The sequence below is a fragment of the Oncorhynchus tshawytscha genome, linkage group LG03 (assembly GCF_018296145.1).
Source record: "Oncorhynchus tshawytscha isolate Ot180627B linkage group LG03, Otsh_v2.0, whole genome shotgun sequence".
In the NCBI taxonomy this organism is placed as follows: Eukaryota; Metazoa; Chordata; class Actinopteri; order Salmoniformes; family Salmonidae; genus Oncorhynchus; species Oncorhynchus tshawytscha.
Genome location: NC_056431.1, coordinates 25071340 through 25097724, shown reverse-complemented (window position 1 = coordinate 25097724; position 26385 = coordinate 25071340). Strand labels below are relative to the sequence as shown.

At 41.1% G+C, this 26385-nt stretch overlaps 1 protein-coding gene across 5 annotated transcripts; it reads right to left on the bottom strand.

Annotated features, from left to right (window-relative positions):
• Nucleotides 1–97: 97 nt before the first annotated feature.
• LOC112233599 (type II inositol 1,4,5-trisphosphate 5-phosphatase) lies at nt 98–24726 on the bottom strand. Of its 5 annotated transcripts, none has more exons than XM_024401352.2 (23): nt 24404–24726; nt 23419–23498; nt 23218–23315; nt 23062–23091; nt 22861–22971; nt 20319–20462; nt 14779–14875; nt 13939–14118; nt 12740–12841; nt 12160–12274; nt 9946–10062; nt 8972–9159; nt 8284–8395; nt 7775–7884; nt 7261–7396; nt 6673–6783; nt 5573–5738; nt 4238–4473; nt 3018–3125; nt 2066–2150; nt 1697–1824; nt 1286–1397; nt 98–575 (listed from the first exon to the last, which is right to left on the bottom strand). In XM_024401352.2, exons 1-23 carry the CDS (start codon nt 24458–24460, stop codon nt 466–468), a joined length of 2733 nt encoding a protein of 910 aa, XP_024257120.1. In that variant the 5' UTR covers nt 24461–24726; the 3' UTR covers nt 98–465. The 5 variants fall into 5 exon arrangements, with proteins under 5 accessions (XP_024257120.1, XP_024257125.1, XP_024257133.1 ...); XM_024401357.2 differs by having other exon boundaries at nt 13939–14109; nt 24404–24725; XM_024401365.2 differs by lacking the exons at nt 22861–22971; nt 23062–23091; nt 23218–23315; nt 23419–23498; nt 24404–24726 and adding an exon at nt 21017–21395.
• Nucleotides 24727–26385: the final 1659 nt, after the last annotated feature.

Sequence of the window (26385 nt, the reverse complement as noted above, 5' to 3'; positions counted from 1 at the left end):
ATAGGCCAAGGGCAAATGTGAGTGGGTTTATTAAAATTCCAAACTAACTTTTTCAATTTGCTTGATAAATGGGGGAAAAAAAAAGCCAAACCACAACTGTTTGAAATACTTTCATATATAAAATAACGATCCACTGTTTTGCCTTCACAAAACAGCACAACAAATATTTCTCTTTAAATAAACTGGTAAATATACATACATTAAAAATGGTCAGTTTACTTCAGCTGCTCAGTGATTGAATAAAAGCTGTGCATCAACAGCTTACAGGTTAAACATAGTTTGTCAAAACACAGTTGATTTCAAATCAAAGGAGTGTAAGCCTAATCAATTGGACTGACTGTGTACATATACAAAGAGCCATCTATATGAATAGGAACTTATTACAAATACTGAGCTGTACATTAAACTACAATAGTATCTAAAAGAGTTTGTAGCATGTAAGACATGGCAGGAAAACACTTCTATTCAAGAGAGGTCCTGGACTAGGAAATGCTGAAAGAACTCTTGTGTCTTCCTCTTCTCTGCAAGGTCCTGCTTCGTGGGTGACCTCAGTAGCAAGGCAGCAAAAATGGTGGCTGTGAGGGATGACACAGGGCACAATGTCAATAACATAATAATTACTAACTGGCACTTGAAGTAAGATTAAATAGTTGCTTTTTTATTTTGTATCATAAAATATTAAATAAAAGGAGAACAATGAAAAAGGAACCAAATCCAGAATCTGACCCAACATTATTATAGCTAATATCGTAGCTACAGTAGAAGTCAGAAGTTTATATAAACCTTAGCCAAATACATTTAAACTCCATTTTTCACAATTCCTGACATTTAATACAAGTAAAAATTCCCTGTCTTAGGTCAGTTAGGATCACCACTTTATTTTAAGAATGTGAAACATCAGAATAAGAGAGAATTATTTATTTCATCACATTCCCAGTGGGTCAGACGTTTACATATCAATTAGTATTTGGTAGCATTGCCTTTAAATTGGGTTAATCGTTTTGGGCCTTCCTTCCACAAGGTTCCCACAATAAGTTGGGTGAATTTTGGAATTTTGGCCCATTCCTCTCGACAGAGCTAGTGTAACTGAGTCAGGTTTGTACCTTGTAACAGCTTCTGATCTTAAACTTGCATTGCTCGACTTTAAAAACATTGAACCTCTTTGGTACTGGTCAAGAAGACCATGACGTTTCCTTTAACCCTTTCAAAACACATAATCAGCCAATTGTTTGTGTGTTTGATAAAAATGCAAAATGTGTTACAGAATTCTTCCCTTTCACCTTACCTAAAATGTTGACATCCAGGCTATTGTGTGTAGAATGTTTCAACAACTCACGGAGAAAAGCCGCTATATAGTTAAACACGTTTTTATGGCACTGAGGTAACAAGGATACAACCTGAGGATGAAGAAAAACATCACTCAATAGCAATCAACACCATAGACAAGCTAAAACACCACAACATGAGAGCAAATCACAGACTAATTCCCCACAACTGGGTTGGGTTCATTAGGGCACGCAACAGAAAACATTTTAAAAAATATATATAGATGTTAGACCCTCCCTATTTCAGAACGTTTGAAGCCTAATGAACAAGACCTAGTACAGTAGACAATCATTACATACAGAGTATCCTACTATAGGGGCACTGAGAAAAGTAACGTCTACTTTTAAGAGTGAGTTGAATTGGTACTGACATTTTTACACTGACTGGTGTTGGAGCAGCACTCCAGGCACTGCTGGTACAGGGAGAAGGGGACCACAGGCTCAGGGAGGGCATCGAGGAAGAGGAGCAGTGCTTCTGCCACAGAGTGGTTACTGCCAGCTAGGGGTCAACACGGGTCAAGGGGCATCAACCACTTAAAACAATACAGTAGACACTAAGACTTAATGGACACAATCCTGGATAAATTAAGGCACAAAATGGAAAACTTTTGAAAAAGAAATGAGCATTTCCATTTCTTATTGGATATATCCAGGTAGTCCTTCCCTGTTTCAGGCCATTTTCTTCCATTTAATGCCTAATGAACACAACCCAGGCGTATATAAGTTGTTATTAAGGATACGGAGCGAGTCTGGCATGCCAGTGTCAAGGCAATCCCTTATCTCCACAAATTCACTGTGGAGCCCAGGTTGTTGAAATAGTTCCCCCTTGAAATAGAGGCAAAAAGTTAGTTGTACTGTAAACACAAAACTTCAAAGCACACAAAAGGTAGCCGGAAAAAGGAGCAGCATTTCAACTGATCGGGGATTAGTAGAACTGTATTCATGTAAATATTGTAGAGTATTATGCATTTCATTTTTAAAATTAAATCAACTAATAAATCTATACAAAAAAGCAAACCGGGCATCACAGAGACAAAACCGTTCTGTTGTGTCATTACAGCATGTTGGTGGATGCCAGAGACAAATAGAACGTTTCTAAACGTTCCCATTTTCACTCTGCTAGTTTGCAGTGAAAAAGACTAATATGTCGGTCCTTGTAAAAAATTAAAAATACATTTAAAAAAGCACAGCAGGGAGGACGCCAAAAGCTGCCCAAATCACTTTGAATTATTTGAGGCTGTGCAACTAACTGGGAAAGGGGAGTTAAGTAGGCAAAAAGGTACTAGCCAATGTCCTTGAAAACTAGTGTGTTGCCAAGAACTGAATTCCTGATTCCGACCCGAGCTGTACTGGTTCTGATTTTTTCTTTTCACATTGTCCCTTCCAGGCAGCAACAACAACTATTGTGGAGGCATAGTACAGCCTAGGGCCAGTACAGCTCAGGGCCTTTCCCAATATTTTATATTTACTTATTTAACTATGCAAGCCAGTTAAGAACAAATTGTTATTTACAATGACGGCCTACATGTAAAGATGTCACAGAGAGACAGATAAACAGCTTGATTCTATGTTTAGAGGATATTTTCTGTGTATAAAGTGAGGGGCAAAAAAAAGCATCCAATGACGCACCTAGCTGTTCTAGGTTTGGTTCAGTAGTGCGTAAAATGGTAAAAGATTTCTGTGAGTCCTGACCTGTTTAGGAGCATTACGGTATAGGTGGTCCACCATCTGCCATATCTCTTTAGGGATATCCAGGGGCTTATCGATGATTACGTTTCTGGTCTCATCGCCTGATGACGTCTTTAGAAAGAAGACAAGAAAAATTGACAATTGAGTGAAATGGGTTTAAATCCTGGACCTAACCTTTCTTTAACAACATATCCTGAGAGGACCATGTGTTGTAGCTATTTATGCTGCCTGTATTAATAACTAGCGAGCCATAGATAATAAAATGTAAAAAGGTTGAGACATCTTTGGGCCTCTTTATTCTCAGAATCTATCATCTTTTGATCTGGTCAGTTTTAGCATAACACTGACTGAAGATCAAACACAGAAGCTTCTGGAGAGGGTTGCTCTGGTGTACATTACAGCCATGCTGTTTTGCAACACTAATGACCCTGTGGATATTCTCCCCTGGCAACAGTGTGTTCTGGGACAATGGGTGATTTGATTCCCTGTTTGGAAACTCACTTCAGACACAAAATCTCCGATTTGGTTCACACAGTACAAAAAAACCCCAATACAAACAGTTTGTTATTACACAAGAAGTAGGCTTAGTAAGACAAAACGGAAATGGGGTGCTATAACGAAAAGCTTACGAACAGAATTTCCTTTTAGCTTCCGTCTTTAGTGCAAAAATGTGTCTCGTCTCAATGAATTTGGGGAATATAGACTGCAGGCTAGTTCAACATTCACACTTCCTGGTTCATTTTTAGATGACTGTGCATTTACATAGAAAACAAAATCATACAAAAATTATCAGCAGGACAGAATCCCCCCAGAGCACTTTCACTTTTAATTGTTTTTACTCTGGGCAAGGCCTTTCATATAAAATACCCCTGAAGAGGGGGACATTTCCAGGCCACGGTCAGGTGTTGTGATTCCTGATTCTCCACTTTTTCCCCAACGTGTGCACTTGCATACTCCATATTTCACAATGGTGGAAACTCCCTTCAGCCAATGCTTAGGTTACACCAATCTAATACTTTTAAATCCACGATGGGGAATATACCAGACCACTGCACACTTGGAGAAGTGTGAAGAATGGGAAAGCAGCCTTCTGAGTCAGACTGCACCTGGGTCGTATTCACTCAGAACCATGAATTTGTACAATAAGAAATGCACATTTTTGCTTTCCATTGCAAAATATATACAATAATGAACACACTCCTTGCTGGCTATAATGAACTCACCAGCTCCCGGAGGGTCTCCAGGGGCATTTCCTGGATGGGGTCCCTCAGCTGACACAGGGTCTGGATGGACGAGCCGAAGCAGCTGGGTAGGTAGTTGCCCGACACAGAGAGAAAGTAGTCCTTTCCCCGCTCCAGGTGGAGCACCAGGATGTCCTCGATTTGCTGGCGGCCTGCGTTGAGCTCCGTGGCGGTGGAGCGGTTCACAAACACCTCCAGGTCGATGTCCATGTTGCCGCCTTGGTGAACAGCACATTGACGGGATCAGGTATATTTCAATGATTTATCAAATGGAGGAGAATTTCAGAAAGGCACCAATTCCTGATTATCAATTCCCTGAGACACAGATGAACAGGGTTGTGTTCATTAGGGATCAAATTAATGAAAACTCTACTAACAAACTGAAGGAGGGACTACTTGGACATGTCCAATAACCCAAAAGATTCTGTTTCAAAACGTTTGAAAATGTTTTTTTTTTGTTGCATGACCTAATGAACATGACCCTGCTCTATGTAAATGTGCTTTGTGGAAACTTGTTGAAGAGTGGTGTTCAATAACCACAAGCAAAGGTTGTACTGTACACTAAGCATTACTAACTGCACGTGAATGTGTGAAGGAAACCCTATTCATTTACAGCTGCATCACTACATCGACAACGCCAGAACTAAATGAGACAAACTGTTAAAAACACAGACTATCTGCAAGACCCAGAGAGGCAACGAGCACTGAGGCACATCCACCACTCTTTCCACCCTAAGCCTTGAGATCTCTCCATTATTTACAAGTCTCTCGTGCTAGACAGATCTGAAATTGCTTCCCTTACCGTCAAACACTGAGTTGAGAAAATGCCTCTATCAATTGCAGTCACCGGGAAAACTCAAATCTAATCATTCACTCAGAACACAGAGCTATGATGTGGTCTCTCGCTTCATATGTCATAGAGCTCATGACATTACGTCAAACATAGCGGGGAGGCCAGGTGCTTATAGAGATTGATATCCATTCCTGAATGTAAGTCTTAGGCCCTGTTCTAATACTTCAGAAATGCCTTTCGACCTTCCTTGAAGTACTCACTGATCTGAATTAGTTAGGTTGAAGAAAGTAATGGGGTGGCAACCTTGTATTCACCCAGCCAAACTCTAGATCTGGGGCTGTATGTATCAGACGTTTTAGAGTAGGAGTGTTAATGTAGGATCAGTTTTACATTTGAGATCACAATGAATTGGATTACATGGACGGGCTGATCCTAGATGAGCACTTCTCTGACACACTTGATACATGTGCTTACCTCAAGAAAACACAGAAGAAAGAATAGGGCCATGGTCCTGCTATACTCACCCTGAGCGATGAAGCCCTTGGCCGGGTTGGCGGTGAGCCAGGGCTTGCAGTAGGTGGGCTCATCCAGCTTCTGGATGAACTCAAACTGGCACGGGACCTGTCCGTCGTTGTGGAGGGTCAGAGTCTCTGCCTGGTGCTGCATGAACTTCACGTCTTTGAAGTGGAACTGGGGAGGGAGAGTGATTTGGATTAGGTTTCACAGGTAGGGAGTAGGGGGGGGGGTTGAAAATCAAGGCGCTGATTACAGAAATGATTGCAGTTGATATGCAGCCATTATCAAATGGTAGAGGACATCAGCTTCAATACCCTAATGGCATATCTAGAACCAGACTACAAGATGACATGTAGAAAAAACGTGACGTCCCGATGGAGAAATTGCGCAACAATTGCTCTACAAGTGCAAGTACAAAGCACGAGCTCTCAAACACCATACGTGGCATTAACAACAGATTGTTGGATGTCTATGAACACGCGGTCATACATCACTGCAACGAGCAGCAGGACATGATCTACGTACTGACAACATGGAGGAGAGCGCCACCTGGTAGGGTTTCCTCTAGTTACCACAGTCAAAATTGTCAATAGCGTAAAAATTCATGAAAACTTAATGCAAGGTTAGGCTTAGACTAAGGTTAGCAGTATGGCTAGGTATAAAATCACATTTAAGAAGATAAATTGTAGAAATAGGCGGGCTTTATGACTTTGTGGCTGTGGTAACTAGTGACAACCAGTATGTAGGAATTCCAGGACCGAGGTAGATTGAACTGCATTGACCCCTAGCGGTCATACACAGAACCACATCTGAATTGTGAATTCATGTCATTTGAATCATTTTTCTTTCAATGTTTGAACAATACAAAAAGTGCAGTTTAAATGTGAAGAGAAAATGTAAATTTGTACATGTAGCACATTTCCCTCAATTTTACTCCTGTTCGTAAAGAGCAGAGCTCAACTGATAAGAGTCGTTCACAAGGTCCTGCTGCTGTCAATGTTCACTGATAATGTTGCATTGTGTATTATGAAAGACCAGAGCAATGTTAACATATTCTTCATCTACAACAATTCAAGTAGAACGAACCACTTAACTCTTGACCACTCACCTCTCGCATGGATAGGGTTAGGGATGGAATGCACTCGTTCTCCATCTTGTCCAGCGAGCGCACAATTTCCTCAAATGTCTTTTTGTAGGACTCTTCGTTCACCAGCTTGATCTGAGGAAGCAGCAGGGAAGGGAGGTTAGAACACAGATGAATAGGGGAAAATAGAAGCATATCATTATTTTAACATTTATGCAAGATGGATGCAACAGAATATCTAGAATTACAATCCAAATACTTGTCATGAATGCATAAATGAAATGCTAAAATGCACAATGCTAAAAGTTGTCTGAACTCTGGGGGAAACTCAGACTGGTCACAAGAATAAAAATCTCTTCTAATAGGGAATTCCTGTACTTGGTAAAGACAGGAGGTCTAGTGGCAAGGCATTGGGAGAGGATGGAGCAAGATTAAACTCTGCCCACCTCCTTGCTTGCTCTGCCCTATAGTGTGACTAAGATTGGTAAAAGGCCTACCTGAACAATCTTGGATTAGCTATAATATTCTTTGGTTATGACCCCCAGCGTAAACCAACCAAAACATCATGGTCTCTAAGAGGTCAAAGGACAAATGGCAGAAACTAATTCTCACCCCTATCTCCAGCAGGGAGCTGACTGGCTTGTGGTCGCTGGTCTTCAGGGCCATGTGACTCTGGTAGTGCAGCTGCCGCACATTCTTGCCTCGCCACAAGATCCGGTCGCACCACGCCGGCACACGACACTTTTCACTGAGGGCGTGAAACATGAAGCTTTAAGACATTTCAAAGACGAATTCCACGCAATAAGATATTTTTTGAGTTTTGTAACACTTTATTCTGCAGCTATAATGCTTTAAAATGTATTATAAGAATGTATGAGCCTTTGTAATGCATTATAATAAGGATTATAATGTATAATGTCTATCAATATGTATCAATATTCCAACTCAAAACGCCAAGGGGTAAAATAAGGTGACAACAAGACATTATAAGGGGTTCATACATGTTCTTATGATGCATTATAAAACAACATTATAATGCAATATATCTTCAGGATTTTAGTAAAGTGTTATTGTTTTCTCCATTGCCTTTATAGATAACACTAGACATTTTGAGAGGAGAAGTTACCTTGTGTCCCATTGATCGGAGCCGGTGTCGTATTTGTAAGTGGGTAGGAAGCTGATATCTCCCTCCATAAAGCCCACGAAAACAGCCTTCTCATCAATCTGCCTCTTCAGCTGAGGACCACAGAGCCACAACAAGACAGCGTGACAATTATCACACTCAGGGTGTAATGTGACTGGCACTGAACACAGAGATTAGCAGTCTTACTCATTAGGGCATAACGTAGCAAAACGTTTTGCAACGGAAAATTTGTGTTTCTGATTGGACAATTTCAGGTAGTACCTCCCTGTTCCAGATCAGTTTTCTTCCGTTTGGTGCCTAATGAATATGACCCTGGGAACAATGTTGTGGAACTTTCAGATATTACGTAGAACAAACCTCCCTATCTGACAAGTAGAGTAAGGAATCATGTCAGCTCTAATCATGACATTATCTGCAACATTTGCCTACTGAACACACCCCAGAAGTAGACATTTAAATGGCTTGAAGTTAAGCGGCTTGAGATTACCTACCTGGTCATAACTGTGCAGCGTTTCAAAATCCTTCTTGGCGATTAAGTCCTTCACATTGTCGACATCAAGGTCACTTAGCCTGTAGTTGAGATCTCCCAGCCATAGGACCACACTGTAAGTAAGGAAAATATGATGCATTGAGAATATGGAAAATCATAGAAATATAACTACTCTTCTATAATTCTACTTCAATATGGAAAACGGTGGCTGTGCATGTGGTTCTAGAACTCATCCCATTCTACGACTGCATCGAAACACTGCATTCATTTCAAATTGGTAAGGTGCACGCACTGGTCTTGTGATCAAAAGGTTTACATAATACATTCGCAATTTTGTTCCCTTGAGAAAAATGGCACCATGCTGGAATAAATACAAAGGATGATGTACCACCACAACTACCAAATCCAGGGTCCTGTTCACTCGGCACAAAATAACAAACAAAAGACCGAAAAAAGGGCAGGGATTATCTGGACTCGTCCAATAAGAAATACTTTTGTTTTCCTTTGCTAAATATTATCGATGTGTGCCCTAATGAACACAACCCAAAACATATCCAATAAGAAATGCTAATGTAAATGTTTTGGTTCCAAAACCTGTAAAAAAAAATATATAATAATAAAATGTTCATGCCCTAATGAACAACCCTGAAAAGTGGAAATACTGCTTTGTACTAAAGACTTGTTCATACTCATGCTTCATGATGGCGAGTGGGGCCAGGGCGGGGTCGTGCTGGCGGAAAAGCAGCCTGCTGCAGATGTCCTTGTAGTCCTGGTTGCGCCTCTCGTACTCCTCAATGTGGGCGGCCAGGTGGGAGTTGACCACACATATGTCAGAGTTGTGGAAGCGGAAGCGGATGGCCACAGCACCTTTGTTTCCCTGAGAGAGGTGTTTGTAAAACATTTTACATTATCTGCTTTTATAGAACAAACCATTTCCCTGCTGCGTCATGAAAAGTAGCACGTGCAGTTTCAGAAAAAGCTTTGTTTATCTAGCAGTGGATACGATCACATGCAAATTCAAATTCAGCACGTGCAAGTTATTAACAAACACGGAATCAGATGGTCATAGTCAACAACATTGCAGATGTAAGAGAATTGGATAGCTAGCAAGCCTGTGAGGCAAGGTAAACTATCACAAATAGAGCTAGATAAAGCCAGAAGAATAATCAACTGGTTGAACATAGCTATAGCCATCAGCCTTGTGTGTTTTCATGGTCATCACTCACTCACTGTTAAGTTTGTCAAGGTCACGACTTTAGCGTTAGCTATCCTGCTACAGAGCTTTTTGGTACCGGGATGTGAGCGCGTCACTCAAATGCGACGTCTGTATACAAAAAAATAGCTCTATGAACAATAGGAAATCTAATGTGTTTTCCAAACATACCTTGGTTCCAAGTCTGGTGTATTTGGGGCTACAAATGTGAGAAAAACTGGTTTTCTAAACCCTGGTTAAAGCGGAGTTTGTAGGTAGAAGGGGTTGTAGTGCAATATAACACCTTATCCAACTGTAAAATGGAAGCTAAATGAAACTAGTGGACGCCACCCAACCTCCTGCTCTAAATTTCCAAGACTGCTAAGCAATTGATGACAGCCCGCTTAGTGGCCAAGGATAAGTACTCCTACTATACCCTCACTGGACACACACACACACACACACCCCTACCATTCTACCCATGATGCCGGTGCCCACGGTCTCTGCCTCCATCTCAGAGATGTGCTTGGCGTGCTCATTCCTCACATAGAACAGCAGCATGATGCCCACCAGACGAACCAGTTTCACCTGTAGGGATACACAGGGGTCATAGGTCACAGATAGGACAATACACTGGTCACGCATTAGCTATTAGCCTGATCCTAGATGTGTTTGTGCTGTTACGAAACACCTATGGTTCTTCACGTAGCGTTTTAGCGGAAGGGGTAAACAATAGAGATCTGGTCAGGAGGACCGCAGTGAAGTGGCATACAGGACGATGCAATATTGTTCATGTCAACACTGCAGGAGCAAAAATGAGAAATTGCTAAACTGTTCCACATTCAATCCTGTCAAGGATATAAACCTAAGTAGGATATGACACAACATTATCATATTCATGTGAAACCAGCCATTTCACAGACTCTTGCCCTATGCTATGTCAATTACGAAGCGACCAAGTGTGCTAAATTCACACCAGTGACAGAGGACTGACAAATTGCATGTCATCATACTGGGTGGTTGAGTGAGAAAATCTTTACGAGCCTTCAAAGAGGAAGAAGCAGTTTGGCTTGAGTCTGCAATTTATAAAAAGGGGAAATAGGCCAAGATAAAAAGAAGATCGGAAGAGAGAAGCTCATGTACAAGCTTTCACCAGGTTAACAAAACCACACTTTACAGTATAAAGGGAAGCAAATAAGTCATTACAACATCATAACACTTTGCTTTGGAAACATCTGTAGTACAGCGTCACTCATTTGTACCAACTGTGACCACATGCATCCTTCCTTCCTCACAGACTTGAGGTAATCACGGACTTGCATGTGCTTGGACAAGTGAAACCTTCAAATTCAGTGCATCTTTGCTTGACATCATGGGAAAATCAAAAAGAAATTAGCCAAGAACTCAGAAAATAAATTGGACCTCCACAAGTCTGGTTCATCCTTGAGAGCGATTTCCAAATGCCTGAAGGTACCACGTTCATCTGTACAAACAATAGTATGCAAGTATAAACACCATGGGACCACGCAGCCATCATACCGCTCAGGAAGGAGACGCGTTCTGTCTCCTAGAGATGAACATACGTTGGTGCGAAAAGTGCAAATTAATCCCAGAACCTTGTGAAGATGCTGGAGGAAACGGGTACAAAAGTATCTATATCCACAGTATAACGCGTCCTATATCGACATAACCTGAAAGGTCGCTCAGCAAAGAAGAAGCCACTGCTTCAAAACCACCATAAAAAAAGCCAGACTACGATTTGCACCTGCAGATGGGGACAAAGATCGTACTTTTTGGAGAAATGTCCTCTGGTCTGATGAAACAAAAATAGATCTGTTTGGCCATAATGACCATCGTTATGTTTGGAGGAAAAAGGGGGACGCTTGCAACCTGCAGAACACCATCCCAACAGTGAAGCACGGGGGTGGCAGCATCATGTTATGGGGATGCTTTGCTGCAGGAGGGACTAGTGCACTTCACAATTTATGGCATCATGAGGAAGGGAAATTATGTGGATATATTGAAGCAACATCTCAAGAAGGAAGTTAAAGCTTGGTCGCAAATGGGTCTTCCAAATGGACAATGACCCCAAGTATACTTCCAAAGTTGTGGCAAAATGGTTTAAGGACCACAAAGTCAAGGTTTTGGAGTGGCCATCACAAAGTCCTGACCTCAATCCTATAGAAAATGTGTGGGCAGAACTGAAAAAGCTTGTGCGAGCAAGGAGGCCTACAAACCTGACTCTGTTACACCAGCTCTGTCAGGAGGAAATTGGGCCAAAATTCACCCAACTTATTGCGGGAAGCTTGTGGAAGGCTACCCAAAACATTTGACCCAAGTTAAACAATTTAAAGGCAATGCTACCAAATACTAATTGAGTGCATGTATACTTCCGACTTCAACTGTAGCTGCATTACCAGTTGTTCATTTCATTTCTTTCATAGAACCACAAGATCATTTATGCGTGAAGAATACAACTCTGGATATGGACACATGTGCCTGGTTCTTCCTGGACCGCCTATAGTGGGTCAGACTAAAGTGGAGTCAGCAATAAGTCACTAACGGATGAGGGCATCTACAGCTAGACATTTTTACATTGGTATTAGGACACACAACCTTGTGGCAGTAGCAAGACTGGGCATAACAAGTGGTCAGTGGTTAACTGAATGAGAGGGAGGTTCTTACTAAGGCGTACTTGGCGCCTGGATGCAGCCCCTCAGACACAGCCTTCATCCACTCTGTCTCCTTGGGTGTGTCGTTGAAGAAGAAGGCCTCCTTGCTCAGGTCCAGCTCCTGGAACCTGCAACACAGGGTCATGTTCAGTAGGCACGGTACAAAACGGGGCAGGTACTATCTGAAGGTACCCAATTAATCATTATTTTGGCTTTCCATTGCTAAGCATTTTGTGACAGCGTGCCCTGATAAACAGGATCAAGGAGAGTGTGAGTCCACTCTTCTCAACTGACTGGCTCTTCTACGGTTGAAAACCTTGTGTTTAAGTTTCTAATTCGCAGATTACATAAATGTTTTTTTTTTAATCATCTGCAACACCACAAGACTAGTCGTGCACACTGGGAAAGAGACACGATTCATAGAGGTTCGGCTGAATTGGCTCTGTTGCAACTACGACGGTCTTCCCACTCAATACAATCTATGACTTAACTCACCCTCTTGTAGTGGGGTCTCAGACAGTACAGTCAGTGTCTATGTGGGCTATGGATTTAGAAGGGAATTTATTTGTAATGCCTGGGTGGATAGGACTTACCCCACGCAGTACATGTCAGGGGGAGTGGATGTGGAACCAAGCCATGCACGGAGGCCTTCTTTGGGGGTTTGGCCGTTCACATTGTACGTGCCTAGGAAGAAACTGAGAGATAGAGAGGAGTGGTAAGTACAAAATCAGTGGGAGCAAAGCCGAACACTGCCTAATATAGGCGTAACTGGTGAACTGTGAGGGTGTCTGGCAGACATGACCTTAGCAAGCCCCTTCAGATGGTGCAATGGGCAGCAAGAACCTAAACACTTCACAGAGCTATGTGTGTGTGTCCACCACCAGAGGGCATTGTAGTATAAATCACTTGTCATCATGACACTGTCCATGATCTGTACTTGTTATCGTGGCATCTGTACAAACCTCCTGCATCCTAATAGTCTTTTCTTCCTCCTGAAGTGTGTACTTTTCCACTACTGCCCACAAATGTAAAAGCATTGGCTTGGTGTAGACATGGGCTAGACGGAGTATCCATATACCAGTCACTTACCTTCAAGTTCGTAAATGGAATTGTACAAGTGGGTAGAGGGATTGGGACAGAACCAAATGCTTGTTATCACAAAGACATTTGTAAAACCCTTTTGCTTAAAACCTGCATTAGAAATGAATTACTATGAATTTGGATAGTAGTAATTCGAGAGCAACCATTTCCTTCAACATTACATGGAAATTGACAATTCTTTAATTCGTCAGTTATAGCTATGAGATGCTTTCTCACACCTCTACACTGACATCCTGTTTACCGCAAAATGTGTCAACCCTGTAGCTTGCATTTTGCATAAAAGTTGGATAACCACAAATACAAAAACTGGGTGGTTCAATATGATATATGGCCAATATACCACAGCGTTACGTGTTGCATCGTGACTAATAAAAGCCATTAGCCGTGGTATATTGGACATACACCACACCCTCTCCAGCCTTATTGCTTAAACATACCTTATTTTCACTATTGTGCCAACCTGGAGCAAATTGTGGTAGGTGGGATATTTAATTTAACAAGGTCCTTTCCAGCAAATGGATGTGTTACCAGACCAGCGCAGCACCAGTCGGCTTGGCTTGTGAATAAAGTAAGAGTAGCGGGCTAGTCACTGGTCCAGCAATGGCAGACGCCTAACCAGCCCAGAAACATGAAAAGGATATAAGAATACATGTTACAGTGAGTTTGATAGGGACAGAGGCAGGGGGGTTACCTGAAATTCTCCAGGTAGGTGTAGATGTCCTCGTTCTTGAGCAGCTCACAGCGGATGAGGTTGTCGCGCAGGCCAAACTGCGGCATGGCTAGCATTGTAGCTTTGTTGGACGCTGTGTGGCTGGACTGGCGTACCAGGTCATCTCTGCCCTCGCGCTTCACTTTCCCTTGGCTGCGGGGCCCACAAGACGGACGTTTATACTTGCAACGATGGTGCTAGGTGGAGGTTTCAGCTACCTTAGGTGAATGCACTGATGGTAGGTTGCTCTAGATAAGAAAGTCTGCTAAATGACAAAATGTGAATATAAAGATGGTCTGGGTGGGGGGACAGGAGTGTCAAATGTAGTTGTACTCCTTTACTACTGTATAACATCTACTACCACTACACATCTCCTTTCAGACTAAACCAACTAAAGGTACCACAAGAGTGTGTTTGCACTTGGCACCAAGGTCTTTCCTATGCAGAGCTACAATTAGGCTATCATTATTAATGTCTACCATGGTTTGTGTTGTGGGTGTTTTTTTTTTTTAAAGTCATGATGTTCATTAGCCTGGACAGAAGCTAATGTTGTGAGAGACATTATATAGTGATTTTGTAATAGGATCAAGGGGGGGCCTAATGTAGGCTATACATACAGTATAGCTTCCAGCCGGGCTAATGAACAACATGGCTAATGAATAACCGCAACACAAACATTTCCATGTCCTCAATACAGGACAGGGGTTAGAGGACGAGAGGAGAAATGCAATATGGCACACTGGTCCTTATATCCTTCTTCAAGCGCCAACCATTTGCATACTGCACACTGTCAGAGAGAGGAGAGTGGTGTTCAGTACTTACCTCTCTGGGCCGGACTCCACTCTGGGGTGCTCCACTCCACTGTTCACACTCTTGTTCCCTTCTACTGGGGATCTGCTTACTGCGTTCAATGAGTTCCCTGTTGAGTGAGTGAGAGACAGACAAAGAAAGAAAGAGCGTGGGAGGGAGTTGAAAGAGCAGGAGATTAAAAAAAAGACAACAAGAGAGAGTGAGCGAGCGAGCAAGAGATAGGAAGAGAGACACAGGAGTTGTAAACCAAGTCATTCTAATCAGGCAAATACATTGCCATGTGCCAACACTAATCCTATAAAAAGGCCCCTGGAGCTAGCAATGCAAATGCTTCGCCAGTGAAGAATCAATCAGCTCATGCCTGAAACAGACCCCACACAGGTCAATAGTGAAGTTGATTTGGTCCTTGCCTACTCGGATGTATGGAAAATGGACTGAGGCTGTCTTCAAAAGCATTGCATTAGATATAGCATTTTATTATATTCTATAGTGAAAAATATACAAAAATATAAAAACGCAACATGTAAAGTGTTTATCCCATGCTTCATGAGCTGAAATAAAATATCCCAGAAATGTTCCATACGCACAAAAAGCGTATTTTCTCGCAAATGTTGTGTACAAACTTGTTTACATCCCTGTTAGTGAGGATTTCTCCTTTGCCAAGATAATCCATCCACCTGACACATCAAGAAGCTGATTAAACAGCATTACATAGGTGCACATTAAAAGGCCACTCTAAAATGTACAGTTGTCACAACACCATGCCACAGATGTCTTAAGTTGAAGGAACGTGCAATTGGCATGCTGACTGCAGGAATGTCCACCAGAGCATTGAATGTTAATTTCTCTACCATAAGCTACCATTCTCTACCATAAGCCGCCTCCAAATGTTGTTTTAGAGTATTTGGAAGTCCAACCGGCCTTACAACCACGTGTACCCACACCAGCCCAGGACCTCCACATCCGGCTTCTTCACCTGCGAGATCTTCTGAGGCCATCCACCCGGACAGACGATGAAACTGTAGGTTTGCACAACCTGTCAGAAACTGTCTCAGTGAAGCTCATCTGCAAGCTCGTCATCCTCACCACGCTCTTGACCTGACTGCAGTTTGAGGTCGTAGCCGACTTCAGTGGGCAAACGATCAGCTTCGATGGCCACTGGAGAAGTGTGCACTTTACGGATGAATTGCGGTTTCAACTGTACCGGGCAGATGGCATACAGATGGTATGGTGTTGTGTGGCGAGCGGTTTGCTGATGTCAACGTTGTGGACAGAGTGCCCCATGGTGGTGGTGGGGTTATGATATGGGGAGGCATAAGCTGCGAAAAACAAACAACTGCGTTTTGTCAATGGCAATTTAAATGCACAGAAATACTATGACGAGATTCTGAGGCCCATTGTTGAGCCATTCATCCGCCACCATCACCTCATGTTTCAGCATGATAATGCACGGGCCCCATGTCACAAGGATCTGTACACAATTCCTGGAAGCTGAAAATGTCCCAGTTCTTCCATGGCCTGCATACTCAGACATGTCACCCATTGAGCATGTGGAACACTCTGTACGACAGCGTGTTCCAGTTCTCACCAACTTCGCACAGCCATTGAAGAGGAGTGGGACAACATTCTACAGGCCACATTCAACTCTATGCAAAGGAGATGATGCACTGCATGAGGCAAATGTTTGTCACACCAGATAGTGACTGTATATGTGGCCAACAGATGCATATCTGTATTCCAAGGCATGAGAAAGCCATAGATTAGGGCCCAATTCATTTATTTCAATTGACTGATTTCCTTATATGAACTGTAACTCAGTAAAATCTTTGAAATTGTTGCATATTGCGCTTATATTTTTGTTCAGGCATAACCTTTATTCATCCAGGTTAATCTCACTGACATCAAATCTCTATTGCAAGATACCCTAGACAAGACATTGCATTTTAAGTTGTTTAAATCAATGGAAGAGTCAAAGCCTGAGTCTAACACAATATGGCCACTGTCTGCTACTGCTTGGCAGAAGAAACTCTACGAACATGGCAAGTGTATTAAAGAGGAAATTGCTTTAGAGGGAGTATCGTTTTTTTTTGTTTAACCACCAACCGTCTCACATAGCTGTATCTGATTGCGAGTTCATTGTTTATTGCATTCTGTTTTCCGGAATCAACTCAATACAAGCTGCTGTGCAAGAAAATAGCCAACATGTTTTCATGCAACAGGCCTTGGCGTACAAGCTTTTGAGATTTCTTATCCAGTATGAGGACAAGATAGCAAAAACAGATCTGGGACCAGGGGTGTATTCACTAGGAACCAAACAGGAATGAAAATGGGGAGACCTAACTGAATTTATCCAATAGAAACTCTTGTTTATTGCTAAATGTTTTCCATTTGCAACCGTTTGCTACGGTTTGGACTAATGATTACACCCAAGGCTAAGCACAAGATGTATTGAGTTCAGGAACCAATAGCTTCCTGCAATAGGATAGGACTTGGGACAACCTTTCTTTAGAAAAACAGTTGGAAGTTAACATAGGCTAATACAACGTAAACATAGGCTCATCCTTTAGCAAAGCGTAATTCGAATCTCATCACACACACGTTCTTACCACCTCGGAGTAATTCCTTGCATACTATACACTCTCACAAGGCCGTCAAGGTAAATGTTAGCTTTATCTATTGTTTATGGAAAGTGATTGCAAAACTACCAGAGAAAGAACTCAAAGTTCTGTAGAGCAATGAAAATCGCTTATAAATCAAAGGCTACAGCTACCCGAAAAAAAAGTCTAATAGCTCACCACAGATACAATTCCTAATAACGACTTGCAGAAATATTGGAATATATTGTTTTAACGGCTAGCCAAGAGTGAGAGGGTGAAGTATAGGCTATTGAATGCTGTCTTTAGGCATACTGGTGTCCAAAACAGGGGCATTAGAGAACCAGTATGCTATTTTGAGTAAACAAAATGGCAGTATCAATTACAGTGTAGTGGGGCTGCGGCACAAATTTCCATTTGTAGGGTGTGCGCGCGTGCTATTGGAACACAGGAAATGGAAACAAACTACGCCCTGTGAGATCAGATGGAAACTCCCTGAGAGCTTTGAGAGACCAATGTGGAGGAGGAGTAAGCCCCAACACACAAGATCCCAACTCACTAGACAGCTTCCCAGTTCCCAACCCAGGCTCATGTTGAAAGTCAACATCTAGACCTAGGACTACATTGGATCTCAGCTATTTCCGAAGGATGACTTACTGCATTTCACCTGAGTCCTAAATAACACACCACAAGATCCCAACTCCCAAGGGAGCTTCCCAGTCCCTGACCTAATATTGAAAGTAAACACCTAGGCCTACATTGGCTTTCATTTGGCCTATTTGAGAAGAATTATTCACTGCATTTTACCCTCCTCCTGTCCAAAGAGAAGGGAAGATGAGCTAGCCTATAAAAAGTGTCTTTATGGTAATCCGCTGCATGCTTTATATTCCTCTGTGGTCACTGTAAGGCTCTTTAAACCTGTTAAATGCTACACCAACAAACAATTCACTGTAATGGCAAAATTACAGTGCATGATCAAACCCTATGAGAATTGAATGGATAGCTTTCAGACTTCTGCATACATTTACCACACATGAATTATGATACAAAAATGTTAGTGGAGAGACCAATCCAACAGTTGGAACTATTGATAGCTTGCCTCCACTATTCATTCTATACAGCAAGCTCCACTTTCACCATTCAGTCTTGCGATCATCACTAATTGCAGTCTAAAACTAGAAACATGAAGTGTGAGTGAACCACTTAGCTGTAGCATACTGCATTGTGGGTGAACAAAAGTCGGTGCAAAAAAAAAAAATCTGTGCTCATCACAAAGTTCAGCATTGCATATAATAACCCTTTGTATCTAGGAATAATAAAATGGGCAGAGACATAATGTTTTTATCTGCAGTCTACTAGTATGGACACTTTCCAAGATACAAAAATAAAGAGAACCCAAGACAATCAAACTAGTGTCCATCCATTTCCAATGGAAAATGCCAAGTGGCTACTAATTGCCCGTCTAGCTTTACACGTTCAGTTGACAGATACTGAGATAGTCAAGACAGTGAAAATCCCAAAGCTGCTGGATGTCAGGTTTGCATGGTGCATTACCAAACCAGGACACAATGACAGATGAACGGTCGCAAACCTACAGCGTATGGCCTAGTTTATCTAGTTTACAAATATAGATGGCGAACCATTACAAACCATAATATTGACATGCTAATTACCTAGCTAGTGCGCTCGTTCCAAACCACAGCTCAAACAAAACATGCACATAAAAGAACGCCACTTAGCTAGCTAGAGTATATAGTTACTTCAACTAATACGCTGGCTAGCTACATATCATTTTGTCAACGTTTTAACTTAAACCAAGGAAGGACAAGTAACGTTAATCTGTGCATATTTAGCTAGAAGCAGAAAGTAGAGCTAGCAACAAAAGCTAACAAAAGTATGCTAGCTACGGTGAAAAAGCACTGCTGCATAAAAAAAGTTACTTACGTTTCAGACTGCGGTAGCAAATATACCATCTAAATACAACAGTAAATCATAAACATGTCCCCATACCAGTGTCTTTAATCACCCTAGACATCTCCAAGTAGGGCTTCCACGCATTATGTGCAGTGCAATGTCCAAGGACCTGTTCGTGCAAGGAATGTTGAGAATACATTTTTTTTCACGCGCACTCGCGCAAGTGAAGTCGTGCCACAGACCAAACTAATCAACCATGAAAACACTGGACGGTCTCTGGTAAGTGGCAAATGAAAAAAAAACTTCACTACAAAAGTTTAACTATAAAGCGTTTATGTCGGGCCAAATACAGTCTTACAATTATTTCCATGTCAACCCATTTTTGAACTAATGTGAAGTTATATGCATTACACATGCATAAAGAAATTGCATATGGGTAGGCCTTGCATGAAATAATGAAAATTATGTTTCAGTGGCAGGAGAAAATCTAAAGATACTACAACAACAACAACAACAACAACAACAACAACAACAACACCAACATTGCAAATAGCATGTAGATGTACAGGTTTGGGCACTTGGCTTATCAATGGGAGTGCCAGAGCAAATAGCTTCCTTTGACATTGGCTGACACTGACAGGCACAGTGCGATAGCTTTCTCACAGTGTGAAGATAGATCCATTGTGAAATTATTTTTCTAGACTTAAAGCCAACATGGAAGATAATGTTGTCATTCTCCCCAAAGTTTAACAAGACCATCTAACATCAACAAGAGACATGTCACACAACCATAAGAAATGTCATAGCTTTGTGATGTCACTTCGGGGGGCACCTCCTAGGCTTTGGATCAGATACAGTTATCATGATCCAAGAATCATGGTTAATTATCAATCATGTGCTTTCTTAGTGTTGGCCTGTCATTTCATTCAGCTGTCAACAACACAAATTTGCTAGATTTTACCACACAAAGGGCTCTGTGTGATAAGGGTAGACGTTCGGGGAGGGTACTGACTGAGAGGGACACAAAGAGGGCTGTTGGCTTACCTGTTTTCTTATGCTGGCTGATCTTGCTGTGTGCCATTCCCAAGGGTGCAAGGGTCTGTTTGATGCCACCTTGGCCTTTGGAGGCTTTGCAGTACTTGTGGAGCCACTCAAACTTCGGTGCTTCCTTGGGAGACTTGCAAACATCTGAAGGAGGAAAAAGGGAAGCATGAAAAAGGCACTTACACTAATCCCAGAATATGCCATTTCAATTGTAGGCTATAAGCATACTTTGCTATTCAAATGGTTTTTATGTGTTGCTCCAATGCTCCATAGAAGTGGAGAAGCTGGAGGCACATCAATGATAAGGAAACAATTCCAAGAGATCCTCAGCAGAACAGAACACACAATGAGGATAATTATCAATAATACAGTAAACTGAAAATGACCCACAGCATTTGCTTCATTCAAATAGGTACTCAAAAGTAGAAAGTGATTCAGGGGCAGGTTACTTCACATTCTCAAGAGCTGGTTGCCTTACAATTGTTTGTTGACTAAAAACTTTTGTTACTATGTGGTTGAAAAATATATTCAGTTATGTTCCCTCTTTCATGTGGTTCACACACACAAACACACAGACACTTCCTCTTACACGTATATTTGACCTACCTTGAGAACATTACCGCACCAAAATCACTCACTCTGCTATTCTACTTTCAACAAGACCACACACTTTACAAAGATGTCACTTTTCTGCTTACCTTGTGAGTTTCTCACATTCTTCCTGTTCACAAGAATAGCTGCCAGGTTACCAAAACTTTCCATCACTGTTTCCTCTCACAGAGTAAAAGTGAGTGTGGCCCTTTTTAAAAAATATCTTTAGTCCTCCATCTTAAATTTAAGAGCTCCATTTGGTAAAGTAGTGAGCTAATGCCAAAAATGACACATACATAGCAAAGTAGACTGTCTCTCAACGAATCCAGTGGCTCATCCCATGAACAGGAAAAAAACATGTAAAACCCGAAAGCAAATATATAAGTCAAATGGAAGGAAATATTATATAGCAACAGACATATACTACCCAGGAAGAGCACACAGCACTAAAACTCTGAGCCACCCCAGTCTCTTATCCTTCTTTCACTTGCTATCTTTCTCTGATGCCATCTCTCTCTCTTTCTATCTCTCTCTCTCTCTCTCTCTCTCTCTCTCTCTCTCTCTCTCTCTCTCAACTATGCATCACATTTAGCTGTTGTCTTATAGGTGAAGTGACAACTGGTTCCCCTCTTTTTAGAGTTTTGTGTAACTTGTGGTGTGTCTTTGCCCATCTATTACATCACTTTTATCAACTTGAATTAAGGCTATTGTTGTCAACTGAACATTTTCTGAACAATCTGCCATTTCTCTGAGTAGCAACAAGTACATACAGAACACAATATACTTATGGTAAAAAAAATATGTGATTGTCAGGGTTGGGTATGTTCCTTTCTAAATGTAATCTGTTACAGTTACTAGTTACCTGCCCAAAATTGTAATCAGTAACATAACTTTCGGATTACCCAAACTCAGTAACGTAATCTGATTACATTCCAGTGATGCTAATAAATGTTATACCCCTTGATCTTCAAGAATAGGACTTGGACATATAGATTAGTCAAATGTATTTTTCCGTTGTTTATGATTTTGTTGTCATGGAGGACTGATTGGGATCATTGAGTCAAATGCCATATGCTGCATTTGCTATAGGCCTATTGTTTACCTGGATATTATTTTTTATATTTAACCAGGCAAGTCAGTTAAGAACAAATTCTTATTTACAATGATGGCCTACCCGGCCAAACCCAGACAACACTGGGCCAGTTGTGCACCACCCTATGGGACTCCCAATCACAGCCGGATGTGATGCAGCCTGGATTTGAACCAGGGACTGCAATGAAACCTCTTGCACTGACATGCAGTGTCTTAGACCACCATGCAACTCGGGAGCCCTACTAGTAGTTCATGACATGTAATAAACTTACTGGCAAAAAAATATGCGTTTTATGTGATACGGTATCTACCGAATGACTAAAATTGAGAATAAAATTCTAATCCATTATTTTAGGGCAGTTCACTTGCAACTGCACTGAAATGATCATATATTAAATGGCAAAAATTAAATGATACATCACACAGAAATGAGCACACATCTCAAATTACTGGCCAGATTTGATTATTGCAACATAAACAAGTAAACCAGGGTCATGTTCACTAGGCCCTCACCAGAAGAAAACAGACTTAAACAGGGAGGAACTACCTGTGCTTGTCCAATAAGCAGATTTTTTTTCTTCAATTCAAATCATTTTGTAATAGTGTGCATGACCCTTTACTTGGTTATGTCCCAATTATTTATCATTCCTTCTAAAGTGTGCACTTGTTCACTTCCCCTCACTGATTTGAAAGGAAATGAATGGTTTAAGATATATGGTGCAAACCCCCTCTTGCCCATGCCTCCACTGATCCAATGCTTATAGATTTGTGGTAAGTAGTGACCAGGTGTATACTTCAGGAGAAATCATTTGGATGCAATGCTTGTGATTCATTTATGGAGAAGTAAGTCATGTCTTACCACTCCAGGCTCTGTTGACCTCACTGAGGAAAAGGCGAGAGTGGGAGCCAAAGGGAAGCCTCACCTCCAGCTCCCCATCCTGGAAGTTCAGCCTCACTCTAGTGTCTGCACCTATATAAATATCATGTAATATACATTTAATAACTTGGCCCTATGAACATACCAGGGGGAAATTGACCCAGGGAAAAAAAGAAAACTCACCCACAAAAGAAAGTTCATCTGCCGAGGACACTGAGGAAAGAATAACATATTATTACAATGCATTATGAGGCCCATGCCTTCACCTCCATGCCCATGCCTTCACCTTGTGCATATTATAATAATCAAGTTAAAACCAATGCATTAACTTTTGCATACCTTCCACAACCGCAAAGTCATTAGAGATGGGAAAAATGTCCTCCAATGTGACATCTTCACCAGTTATCGCCATTCTTCTATGGGTAAAAACAAACAGCCTATAGAAAACAAAGATGGAACATTACTATAGGCAGGTGTAATGCATTTTTCAGAGCATTTATATTTCATAAGTCTGGTGGAATAGCATAAATTTCAACTCACGCATGTTCCTTGGTGCGCTCCACCAAACCCAATAGTCTGCTTTCAGTGACATTGTCCACAAAGACAAGACATTGAACAGCATGTTTACAACAATCTGGTTAAGGGAATTGCATAGATTTTTGCACAATGTCACATTTGAAAATAGGCCTACACAAGTGTTGATATCAAAATGAAAAGTTTTTTTTTTAATATATTGGGAAAAACATTACGCATCAAGTACCTTCAAAGAGCAGAGGCCTAGTCATTAATATAAAACAAATCTAATGTCTGGAAAATATGTAGGTCTAGAGTAGGCTACAGTTAAGGATTCGGCCCTTGTGACAAATACAATTGAATTTGATTAGCTTGTATAAGATTGCCACCCAGTGGAGGACCTATCATATTGTACACAAAACGCTCAAACTGTTGTTTCCATCTACTTCGCCCGGGACCTGTGTCTCATTGGCCATGGCTCCAGCGGTCCTGCTCTCACTTGGGGCCAAAGCCAGGCCATTGGTACTTTTCAGTTGTCATTTACATAACAATGGCTAACTGTGAACTTTAACACCTTCTTATGCAGAGGTTGTTGATTCTGCTCTTCACAAATCCCCAGTCAGCCCTAGCTATTGAAACACAATGTCCATAGTATAACATAAGGGCGTATACTAGTGTAACACTTGTGTTACAATCGAAAAGCAGCACAAATGTCCTCATTAAGCCATTGCAATTCTTCTTCTTTACACTCAAAGCCTATTAAATCCAAACAATTGTACTATTGAATGAAATATATAAAATATCACCACATTCAGATACACACACGTATAGTCAATTGGGCCTTGACAAACAAACTCCACGGCCTCGCCTTGGGTGAACTGCCGGTAGGCCACGTCGGAATGAAACATTGTCTTCTTCTTCCAAAGGAAGTCAAACATCAGCCTTTAGATAACGCACTCATAACATTGGAGTGATACAAAAAAAACATTTTTGTGCGCACTATAAAGGATACTATGACGCAATTTTCGTCTTGTGGCAAAATCTCTTGAATTGCGAAGGATTGATCCATTACTTAAAACCGTTACTTTCGTGCAAACTCTCTCACTCCCATAAAATACAGATTGAAGCGAGAATAGACACAGACCAAACGTTTCTCTCTTACAAAGTTGGGCTAGACCACCTTCTTATCGAGAACACAAAACAACAAATCCGACCACATTTTTGCTTTCACAGTGCGTAAAAGTGTATTGCCGTGTTCGGACATGATTCCGTATTCTTCTAGATGTCCTTATTCCCTTTTCCAAGATGTTTGTGGATCTGCCACGCAGAGATTTCAGCAGCTAAAACTGACGTCATGTTTTGGCTGTCGTTTGAGGAAATATTAATCGGATTACTCACTGTTTAATCGGACAGATGCAGGTGTAATACTAAATTGTAGATGTGCTATCTACTTCATACACACCGGGGTTGGATAGGTTACTTTCTAAATGCAGTCTATTAAGTTACCTACTAGATACTTGTCCAAAAATTATTTTTTGTAATTACCCAAATTCACTAATGTAATTGTATTACTTTGAGTTACTGTTGGATTACTTTCATTTAAGAGGCATTAGAAGAAGACAAAAAGGGTGGTCATTTGGTGTGTCGTCATAGTAGTGGTCTCTGACTTGTGGTCAGATTGCCTAAAGTGGAACAAACTCAAACTTGCACCTTTCTTCCATCCAAAATGTAACGTCATTGAGAAAACATAAAGGTGTTATAATGTATTTGTATGCAAACATCATTTCTGAATTTAAAAGTACTAATCATCTAGTTTTTCAGAAGTATCTGTAATACGATTACAATATTTGTTGGTGTCAACGTAATTGATTACAGGTTTAAAAAAATAATAATAAAAAAACCATCATATTACATGTAACTGGATTACATGAATTTAGTTACTCCCAAATCCTGATACACACACACATATAAAACCCTTATTCATCAGACAAAATAAAGATACATTATTATATCATTTGGACAGTATTGTGTAGTCATGCCTAGTCAAAAATCATTTTTGTAGTTTAATAGAAAAAACATTGACCTTTTTATTAAGATAATCCTGCATTGGATTGAAGTGTTGTAGTTATTGTATTGGATGGCATTTCTCAGGCAGAAATCTAAGGGAAAAAATGTCACAATATTTTATTATGAATGTCTTGTTGTACTGTGATCCAGCTCTATACTGGTGCCTATTTTGTGTTCTATTAATGTGCCTCATGGCCCCATGAGAGCCAATTGGACATTCATTCCTGGCTCTCTTCCTGGCAGGCCAGTCCTCTGCGTCACACCCCAGGCAGTGGCACCTCTTCCTATTGTTGGACTGAGACTCAACTCTCAGTCTCTTGTAGGAATGCAGAGATCTCAACTGGAGAAGCAAAAAAATAAAAAATAAAAATAAAATAGTACTATAAGTGAATGGACAGTGTGTGGCCTATTTGTTTGCATATATGATTTTATTTTTTCATTTGCAGAGTCTTATAAGCATATGTGGGCTGGGCATCCTAAAGATGCAATACACTATAATGAATGAAATCATACTACGCTACACCCTAAGAGCCCTTACGTGTATCTGTGTTCCAGAGGTCCTCCTTAGTGAATGCAGAGCATACGTACATCTGAGATCCACATATTTCATAGTTCCTCCTAAGTAATATTTTTTATTTAATTCAACTAGGCAAGTCAGTTAAGAACAAATTCTTATTTACAATGGTGGCCTAGGAAGAGTGGGTTAACTGCCTTGTTCAGGGGCAGAACAACAGATTTTTACCTTGTCAGCTCAGGGATTTGATAAAACAACCTTTTGGTTACTGGCCCAATGCTCTAACCACTAGGCTACCTGTAATAGTAGAGCATACATTTGAGGTGGCTGTCTCAGAATGCTTGCTGTGGGTGGAGCCAGAGTATCGGGAAATATCCTCAGAGTCTAGGATGGAGTGGTTGTTGTTGTAATGT

What these genes read in the sequence shown, in the direction of transcription:
- LOC112233599 (XM_024401352.2), bottom strand. Translation starts at nt 24,460, where the DNA reads ATGGATCAATCCTTCGCAATTCAAGAGATTTTGCCACAAGACGAAAAT. An exon ending in ACCTACCTGGAGAATTTCAG is followed by an intron (nt 12,842 to 13,938) that starts GTAACCCCCCTG and finishes TCTATCTCTCAG; the next exon opens with TTTCTTCCTAGGCACGTACA. An exon ending in CAGGCGCCAAGTACGCCTTA is followed by an intron (nt 10,063 to 12,159) that starts GTAAGAACCTCC and finishes GTATCCCTACAG; the next exon opens with GTGAAACTGGTTCGTCTGGT.